The sequence below is a fragment of the Notolepis coatsorum genome (assembly GCF_963971535.1).
Source record: "Notolepis coatsorum genome assembly, chromosome: 9".
Lineage (NCBI taxonomy): Eukaryota > Metazoa > Chordata > Actinopteri > Aulopiformes > Paralepididae > Notolepis > Notolepis coatsorum.
In genome coordinates, this window is record NC_140173.1 from 143,190,982 (window position 1) to 143,200,981 (window position 10,000).

The 10,000-nt window shown below is 46.2% G+C and overlaps 1 protein-coding gene across 1 annotated transcript in view; it reads left to right on the top strand.

Moving 5' to 3' along the window:
* The window catches only part of bmp5 (bone morphogenetic protein 5), a 35,137-nt gene that overhangs the window by 5,387 nt on the left and 19,750 nt on the right, over positions 1-10,000 (top strand). The window contains exon 2 of the mRNA XM_084321191.1: positions 106-298. Coding sequence (XP_084177317.1) covers positions 106-298 — 193 coding nt within the window. The remainder of the gene's footprint in view (positions 1-105; positions 299-10,000) is intronic.

Consider the following 10,000-nt stretch of genomic DNA (forward strand, 5'->3'; position numbering starts at 1 on the left):
TTTGGTCCGCGCTGACGTTTTCTTGTCTCTAAAGTGAAATGTGTTGCCAAATATTAGGTTTCTCTTCCATTTTTCCTTCTTTTTTTCCTTCTTTCTTCTTTTCAGTGGAGAAAGATAAGGATTTTTCCCACCACCGGCGCCACTACAAGGAGTTCCGCTTCGATCTGACTCAGATCCCAGATGGCGAGGCCGTCACCGCCGCCGAGTTCCGGATCTACAAGGACCGCAGCCACGGCCGGTACGACAACGTCACCCTGAAGGTCACCATCTACCAGGTGGTCAAGGAATACCAGAACAAGTAGGTCCTCCTATATACCGATGCTCTTCCGCCGTAAAGGGACACTTGTTCGATGTATTTCACACGTAATCTTCACACACATCCAGAAAGTAAAAAAGAAAAGAAATTAGTTTGAATATGGCCACCAGTGATGTCATTGGGGACCTTGGATCCTTGTGTTGTGTTAATTACAGCACTGTGAAATGATGTAAATGGAAAACATAGCAATACCTTGTCTTACAGGGACTGTTACCTTATCATTTCATTGAGCTGTAATTAATACGCGACACCTGCATTTCATCACTGGTGGTGGCCATATTCAAACTCAATTACTCTCAATAACTGTCACTAAACTAAATTGATGTGTGAAAGTGGAAAAACTGTTTGGAGTTGTTGTATGTCTGCGTGTATGCCCTTTAAAGGTTTTTGGAATGTTTCTTTTTCTCAGAATTCTATCTATAGTAGCCATGGTGACGTCATCGTTAGAATGTCCAAGATCTGCTGATCTCCTATGTGGTTAGCGCCCGTGTTGAGTTGTCTGAGGACACGTCCCTGGTCCCTGTACGTTTTGGGGGAGTACGATGTATCAGAGAGGACAACCAGTGATGTTTCACATGAACGTCTCTCTCAGATCAAGAACCATATGTCTGTTTTTATGTCTTCAGATTAATGTCTTAAAAATCTCATCGTCCGCCAGGGGGTTTCGGTTTCAATCTACCTTGTGATATTCTGCCCCGATGTGCAATAATAATGGATTATTCTTAGTCCAGTAGTGTTATTTTTCCTGGCATTGAGTGCTAATTAATTACTGTAAACCCACTAGTAGTTAGCAATTGAAGACAATTATATAAACTCCCTTTTTATCCATGAGGTGTAACAACAAAAAAAACTTAGAGGTATTATGCAATGAACTGGTGTGAAAAACAATTAAAATCAAATGTACCGAATGGGCTTCCATACCAGCATTGAGAGCGTCCAATCCAGTCTCCCCTTATCCACTGACGTAGTTCAGTCAAATGTAGATCAAATCAAGGTTGTGTCTTATTGGAGCAAACAGTATAAAAAGAGACACATTTAGCACTACGGTGAAACTATAAACGAATAACTATAATATAAAACGACCGCAGCGTATCGCACTATAGCATCTTGGATTCGTTTGGAGTTGTCTTTCCAGAGCTCACACAGACATTCCACGGTAGAATGATTTAAAATATTTGTGTAGGTAGCTATCTTTATAGTTGTGTGTCCCTGCTATGTAGGTGTGAAGGGGCCTTTAAAGTCAGAGGATAAACATCCACCCTCAGGGACCAGCCCGTGTCAGTCTACACAAGGGGAGACTTTGAAATTGGCCTTTAAAAACGTTCATGGCTCTGGCAAACACTTAAGGCAGCAACTCAGGCAGAAAATAAAAGAACATCCTGTTTACACTGCGTAAATCGCTGGAATGAATAAGTCAATCTCTCTTCTTCTGGGTTAAAAAAACCTTTCCCCCTCGGTACATTGAGTATAGACTACTACAACGCTGGGCTATTTTACATCTTGACGTCATAACAATATACTTATTTCAAGATTAAAATACTGTTGTGTCTTGTCTTGGTTATGGTCTTCAATTGAACCCTTGAACCGAAGAACTAAATCAGTATTTGCAGTTGTGAAGCTAATCTAAATAACTGGGAGTGTGAATGTGATATATCACAAAAAAATACTCACTTTTTAGTTAGACTAAAAACAGTCTAACTTACCATCTTTAGATAATAAAGTACTCATTCTCAACTGTCTTTAACTATGAGTGAACACAACACTAACTTATCATCTTTAGATAATAAAGTACTCAACCTCTACTGTTTTTAACTATGAATGAACACAACACTAACTTATCATCTTTAGATAATAAAGTACTCAACCTCTACTGTTTTTAACTATGAGTGAACACAACACTCTAACTTACCATCTTTAGATAATAAAGTACTCAACCTCAACTGTCTTTAACTATGAGTGAACACAACACTCTAACTCACCATCTTTAGATAATAAAGTACTCAACCTCTACTGTTTTTAACTATGAAGGAACACAACACCAGCTTTAGCTTATCATCTTTAGATAATAAAGTACTCAACCTCTACTGTTTTTAACTGTGAGTGAACACAACACTCTAACTTACCATCTTTAGATAATAAAGTACTCAACCTCTACTGTCTTTAACTATGAGTGAACACAACACTCTAACTCACCATCTTTAGATAATAAAGTACTCATTCTCAACTGTCTTTAACTATGAATGAACACAACACTCTAGCTTACCATCTTTAGATAATAAAGTTTGAAAATAACATTGTTCCTCTGAAAACCTAAAAACGGACTTGTGTGGTTCTGGGTCTGGGGTACTTTAACAGAGGAAAACGGACCACCGTGTCACAGGACCTCTCTTCTATCTTTCTGACTCTGCTCTGTCTCATTCTCACCACGCTCTCTCCTCCTTACAAATATAGTCCTTGGATAAAGCTTTTCCATTAGCCCCGTTGACCACTTACAGAGCCCGGAAGGTTCCGCCGGTTATCGCTCTTTTACGTGTTGCCTGCGAGCCCCGGCCACATCCTTAGGGAAGCCATGAGGGCCCATTAGAGGGGGGGCCTCCTAGGGCGCGCTCCCATGGCAACACACATGCCCACCTGCCTCTCTTAACAATATTCCGGAAGTCGAAGCCATGACATAGCTGAATACACAGGGGTGCACTTAAAAACAGGGCCCACATTTGCTTGGCCAAATATGTGTGTGGGTGATTGAAAGGGGAGATATGGCCCTCTTGGGCTTTGAAGAGGTCCCTGTCTATGAACTCTCTCGTCTTAAAGCTACAATACGGGATTTATGTGACAGTCTAAACGGTGGGTATACTCACACGTGTTATTGTAGAAGGAATATACAGGGTGTTTAGAATGTTCTCAGCCGAAGACGACTCGGACTATTACAGGTGGGTCTGTTTAGGAACACTGTCGATGTAAAAAACAAACCGCTTACATCCTCAGACGTGATCTAAAACGTAGGCTTCTTATTAGACATTACATTTCAGAGTGACAGAAATAGCTTTGATTCAAGAAATGGCTATGTAAACAACGTTAGTCATTGGGGGAAAAAAGAGAACAACTTTTGTTTTTAATCTGTTACGATGATGTGGAATACGTTTCTGAAATATACTGCATTGATGAAGTTATAACCTGGATTATATATGCACGTGAAGATTGATTGATTGATTGATTGATTGCTAACTTTATTAACAGATTGCAGAATGGGTACAGTACAGTACAGCTCAATACATACAATTGTTAAGGGGATGCAGACCAGAGAAAGACTTTCGTCTTGTTTACATCAGGGTCCCCCATTTTCAATTAATCATAACATATATGACATACATGACATACAGGTAGACAGTACTGCTACATCTATACATTTATGACATAACAGACTTGCAAATACAGTACTGTTTGTGATACAAAAAGAGTCCAGAAAGGTGTGTGTATTCATGCTGTATATGCATATGTGTATCCTATACAATATATTACTTAGTTTTGTTTTTATCTATGAGTAAGTAAGGTCTTAAATTGAGTAGCACTCCGCTGAATTGATTGGTTGATTGATTGTACTGTTGGGCAGGGCACCAGTAAGGTGTATGACACTTTAGTAAAAAAAACAATCAATCAAGGATAATGCCAATCACTTAAGAATTCACATACAATATTATATTATTATGGGATACAGGCCAGTCAGTGCTAATGAACAAAAGCAACTCCCTCCCAAAGAACTGAAAGACTGTGATGTCACTTTATAACCGGGAGATCTGGACTGCATATGTGAATTCAGGAGACTGGAGTATTAGAGTTTGTATAAAGTTTGTCCAAACCCTTAAACCCATAGTTATTTACTATGCGATCAGTTCCCAAGCAGAATATCTTTATCTAATACCTTTATCCCCCAGAAAATCCTCCTAACACAGTCACTTTTTCCATCTTTTCCAACTCATTGGCTTTCCAGCATCACAGATTAGGGGAGGGATAAACATTCCTGTCTCTGCCTATGTCAAACAATAGGGAATGTTCTCATGTAACAACTGAACACTCCTATAGGGCACACTGTAGGAATTATATATCTCAAAGCCAGAATTCAGTTTCCTTCTCAAGGATTACCGCCATGTTTGGGCTTCCGCATCGTGTAATTGCTATAAACATATTGATAGTTCCATATGAACCACAGTGGAACACTTGGTGCTACCAGATTGAAAAGGAGGGAATGGCTCATACAAAGGCATGGTTGTGGCTCTTACAGATTTAGGCATTTTATACTATGTACAGGTTTCAGACGCCTTGGTATTTCAAATATTGAGTAGAGGCTGAATATTTAAAGATAGATTTGTATACCACATTCTCAGCTGTAGCTATTGTTTTCAGGCAGGCAAAACGATTGTCTTTAGTAAAAAAAAATATTTCACTAAAAGAATTTTATGAAGCCAACATGTCGCAATAGAAAATACTGAATCTTATAAAATCCTCCTTCCTGGATTTTATCAACCATTAGGCCTCACGTACTGTATACTGTATACTGTATACTACTGTTGCTCAGCGGTCATCGCCCCAATCACATGTGTCAGAGATACCAAATTGTATAAATAACATTATACTGATCAAATCTATAAATCTGGGGATGGTTTTTACAAAGGGAACCTTTAAGACATTTGATAAGTAAGACCCTTTTGCACGAGCTGCATCGGTGAGATCCGTCTGCTGTCGTGTGTGACGCTTGAGTCCGCGTAAATGTTCTGCATGTCTCTGTAGTGGATGAAGCTGCCTCCTTTTAAAGGATTAAGGATAAAGGAGGGAAACCAATCTATGGTCCTCCTCTGAGTTCTTACAGTAAAATACTGCTGACGAGTACGAGAGCTATAAGTAACACCCAGGGTGAAAGACTGCGCTAAACATGACTCTTTATTGGCGTCATCAAAATATTTGCTGTCACATTGATGCGGGTTAAAGGTTGCTGAAATGTGGATGAGGGAGCTGGGTGAGACCCTCTACTTAGAGAGGCTTAGATAAAAAAAATACAGGACGGAGAAAGGTGTTTGATAAGACATGGGGACCGGTGTTGGATTACTTAAAGGGTCTGAGGGAGGATGATGAAGATGATATATAAAGTTCAAAGTGTTGCTCTTATTACAGTAATGTCTGAAGGTATATTCTCTGTTTTGTCTTGGCTTTTGGCCTTTTTCTAATGCTCAGATTTTTTCTTTGGTCTCTTTCTTATTTCCCAGCAAGAATCTTAGCTTATTTAACTATCCTGTTTATTTATATGTATAAATCCGCCAAATGAAAGAATGTTTATTTTTATTTTTAATCTTTTTTGTTATATGCCGCTGTACAATTGTTTTTGAACAAGAAGAAAAATAAGATTGCATGTGTGCATCATTATGGAATGTAACTAAAGTAATGTGCAATAAAAATACTTGTATAAAAAAAAAAAAAATGCTGACTGGGAGAGGAGGAGAGGGGAGGTTAAAGGTCACTGACTGGGAGAGGAGGAGGAGAGGGGAGGTTAAAGGTCACTGACTGGGAGAGGAGGAGGAGAGGGGAGGTTAAAGGTCACTGACTGAGAGAGGAGGAGGAGAGGGGAGGTTAAAGGTCACTGACTGGGAGAGGAGGAGGAGAGGGGAGGTTAAAGGTCACTGACTGAGAGAGGAGGAGAGGGGAGGTTAAAGGTCACTGACTGGGAGAGGAGGAGAGGGGAGGTTAAAGGTCACTGACTGGGAGAGGAGGAGGAGAGGGGAGGTTAAAGGTCACTGACTGAGAGAGGAGGAGGAGAGGGGAGGTTAAAGGTCACTGACTGAGAGAGGAGGAGGGGAGGGGAGGTTAAAGGTCACTGACTGGGAGAGAGAGGAGGAGAGGGGAGGTTAAAGGTCACTGACTGGGAGAGGAGGAGAGGGGAGGTTAAAGGTCACTGACTGGGAGAGGAGGAGGAGAGGGGAGGTTAAAGGTCACTGACTGAGAGAGGAGGAGAGGGGAGGTTAAAGGTCACTGACTGAGAGAGGAGGAGGAGAGGGGAGGTTAAAGGTCACTGACTGAGAGAGGAGGAGGAGAGGGGAGGTTAAAGGTCACTGACTGGGAGAGGAGGAGGAGAGGGGAGGTTAAAGGTCACTGACTGGGAGAGGAGGAGGAGAGGGGAGGTTAAAGGTCACTGACTGAGAGAGGAGGAGGAGAGGGGAGGTTAAAGGTCACTGACTGGGAGAGGAGGAGGAGAGGGGAGGTTAAAGGTCACTGACTGAGAGAGGAGGAGAGGGGAGGTTAAAGGTCACTGACTGAGAGAGGAGGAGGAGAGGGGAGGTTAAAGGTCACTGACTGAGAGAGGAGGAGAGGGGAGGTTAAAGGTCACTGACTGAGAGAGGAGGAGAGGGGAGGTTAAAGGTCACTGACTGGGAGAGGAGGAGGAGAGGGGAGGTTAAAGGTCACTGACTGGGAGAGGAGGAGGAGAGGGGAGGTTAAAGGTCACTGACTGGGAGAGGAGGAGGAGAGGGGAGGTTAAAGGTCACTGACTGAGAGAGAGGAGGAGGAGAGGGGAGGTTAAAGGTCACTGACTGAGAGAGGAGGAGAGGGGAGGTTAAAGGTCACTGACTGGGAGAGGAGGAGGAGAGGGGAGGTTAAAGGTCACTGACTGGGAGAGGAGGAGGAGAGGGGAGGTTAAAGGTCACTGACTGAGAGAGGAGGAGGAGAGGGGAGGTTAAAGGTCACTGACTGGGAGAGGAGGAGGAGAGGGGAGGTTAAAGGTCACTGACTGGGAGAGGAGGAGGAGAGGGGAGGTTAAAGGTCACTGACTGAGAGAGGAGGAGGAGAGGGGAGGTTAAAGGTCACTGACTGGGAGAGGAGGAGGAGAGGGGAGGTTAAAGGTCACTGACTGAGAGAGGAGGAGGAGAGGGGAGGTTAAAGGTCACTGACTGAGAGAGGAGGAGGGGAGGGGAGGTTAAAGGTCACTGACTGGGAGAGAGAGGAGGAGAGGGGAGGTTAAAGGTCACTGACTGGGAGAGGAGGAGGAGAGGGGAGGTTAAAGGTCGCTGACTGGGAGAGGAGGAGGAGAGGGGAGGTTAAAGGTCACTGACTGGGAGAGGAGGAGGAGAGGGGAGGTTAAAGGTCACTGACTGAGAGAGGAGGAGGAGAGGGGAGGTTAAAGGTCACTGACTGGGAGAGAGGAGGAGAGGGGAGGTTAAAGGTCACTGACTGAGAGAGGAGGAGGAGAGGGGAGGTTAAAGGTCACTGACTGGGAGAGGAGGAGGAGAGGGGAGGTTAAAGGTCACTGACTGGGAGAGGAGGAGAGGGGAGGTTAAAGGTCACTGACTGGGAGAGGAGGAGGAGAGGGGAGGTTAAAGGTCACTGACTGGGAGAGGAGGAGGAGAGGGGAGGTTAAAGGTCACTGACTGGGAGAGGAGGAGAGGGGAGGTTAAAGGTCACTGACTGGGAGAGAGGAGGAGGAGAGGGGAGGTTAAAGGTCACTGAGAGAGGAGGAGGAGAGGGGAGGTTAAAGGTCACTGACTGGGAGAGGAGGAGAGGGGAGGGAGGAGGAGGAGAGGGGAGGTTAAAGGTCACTGATGAGAGGAGGAGGAGAGGGGAGGTTAAAGGTCACTGACTGGAGAGGAGGAAGGGGAGGTTAAAGTCACTGACTGGGAGAGGAGGAGAGGGGAGGTTAAAGGTCACTGACTGAGAAGGAGGAGGAAGGAGGTTAAAGGTCCTGAACTGAGAGAGGAGGAGGAGGGAGGTTAAGTCACTGAGCGTGAGAGGAGGAGAGGGGAGGTTAAAGGTCACTGACTGGGAGGAGAGGAGGAGGGGAGGTTAATGGTCACTGAATGGGAGAGGGAGGAGGAGAGGGGAGGTTAAAGGTCACTGACTGAGAGAGGAGGAGGAGAGGGAGTTAAAGGTCACTGACTGGGAGAGGGAGGAGAGGGGAGTTAAAGGTCACTGACTGAGAGAGGAGGAGGAGAGGGGAGGTTAAAGGTCACTGACTGAGAGAGGAGGAGGGAGGGGAGGTTAAAGGTCACTGACTGGGAGAGGAGGAGGAGAGGGGAGGTTAAAGGTCACTGACTGGAGAGAGAGGAGGAGAGGGAGGTTAAAGGTCACTGACTGGGAGAGGAGGAGAGAGGGGAGGTTAAAGGTCACTGACTGAGAGAGGAGGAGGAGAGGGGAGGTTAAAGGTCACTGACTGGAGGGAGGAGGAGAGGGGAGGTTAAAGGTCACTGACTGAGAGAGGAGGAGGAGGGGAGTTAAAGGTCACTGACTGGGAGAGGAGGGAGGGGAGGTTAAAGGTCACTGACTGAGAGGAGGAGGAGAGGGGAGGTTAAAGGTCACTGACTGAGAGAGGAGGAGGAGAGGGAGGTTAAAGGTCACTGACTGGGAGAGGAGGAGGAGAGGGGAGGTTAAAGGTCACTGACTGGGAGAGGAGGAGAGGGAGGTTAAAGGTCACTGACTGGGAGAGGAGGAGGAGAGGGGAGGTTAAAGGTCACTGAACGAGAGAGGAGGAGGAGAGGGGAGGTTAAAGGTCACTGACTGGGAGAGGAGGAGGAGAGGGGAGGTTAAAGTCACTGACTGGGAGAAGAGGAGGAGGGAGGTTAAAGGTCACTGACTGGGAGAGGAGGAGGAGAGGGGAGGTTAAAGGTCACTGACTGGGAGAGGAGGAGGAGAGGGGAGGGTTAAAGGTCACTGACTGGGAGAGGAGGAGAGGGGAGGTTAAAGGTCACTGACTGGGAGAGGAGAGGGGAGTTAAAGGTCACTGACTGAGAGGGAGGAGGAGAGGGGAGGTTAAAGGTCACTGACTGAGAGAGAGGAGGAGAGGGGAGGTTAAAGGTCACTGACGAGGAGGAGGAGAGGTTAAAGTCTGACTGGAGGAGGAGGAGAGGGGAGGTTAAAGGTCACTGACTGAGAGAGGAGGAGAGGGGAGGTTAAAGGTCACTGACTGGGAGAGGAGGAGAGGGGAGGTTAAAGGTCACTGACTGGGAGAGGAGGAGGAGAGGGGAGGTTAAAGGTCACTGACTGGGAGAGGAGGAGAGGGGAGGTTAAAGGTCACTGACTGAGAGGAGGAGGAGGAGAGGGGAGGTTAAAGGTCACTGACTGAGAGGAGGAGGAGAGGGGAGGTTAAAGGTCACTGACTGGGAGAGAGGAGGAAGACGACGAGGAGAGAGGGAGGTTAAAGGTCACTGACTGGAGAGGAGGAGGAGGGGGAGGTTAAAGGTGGAGAGGGGAGGTTAATGGTCACTGACGGGGAGAGGAGGAGGAGAGGGGAGGTTTTAAAGGTCATGCTGACGGGAGGCGAGGAGAGGGGGATGTTAAAGGTCACTGACTGGGAGAGGAGGAGGAAGGGGAGGTTAAAGGCACTGAGGAGAGAGGAGGAGAGGGAGGTTAAGTCACTGACTGAGAGGGAGGAGGAGGGGAGGTTAAAGGTCACTGACGGAGAGGAGGAGGAGAGGGGAGGTTAAAGGTCACTGACTGAGAGAGGAGGAGAGGGGAGGTTAAAGTCACTGACTGAGGAGAGGAGGAGGAGGAGGGAGGTTAAAGGTCACTGACTGGGAGAGGAGGAGAGAGGGGAGGTTAAAGGTCACGACTGAGGAGAGGAGAGAGGGAGGTTAAAGGTCACTGACTGGAGAGAGAGGAGGAGAGGGGAGGTTAAAGGTCACTGACTGGAGAGGAGGAGGAGAGGGGAGG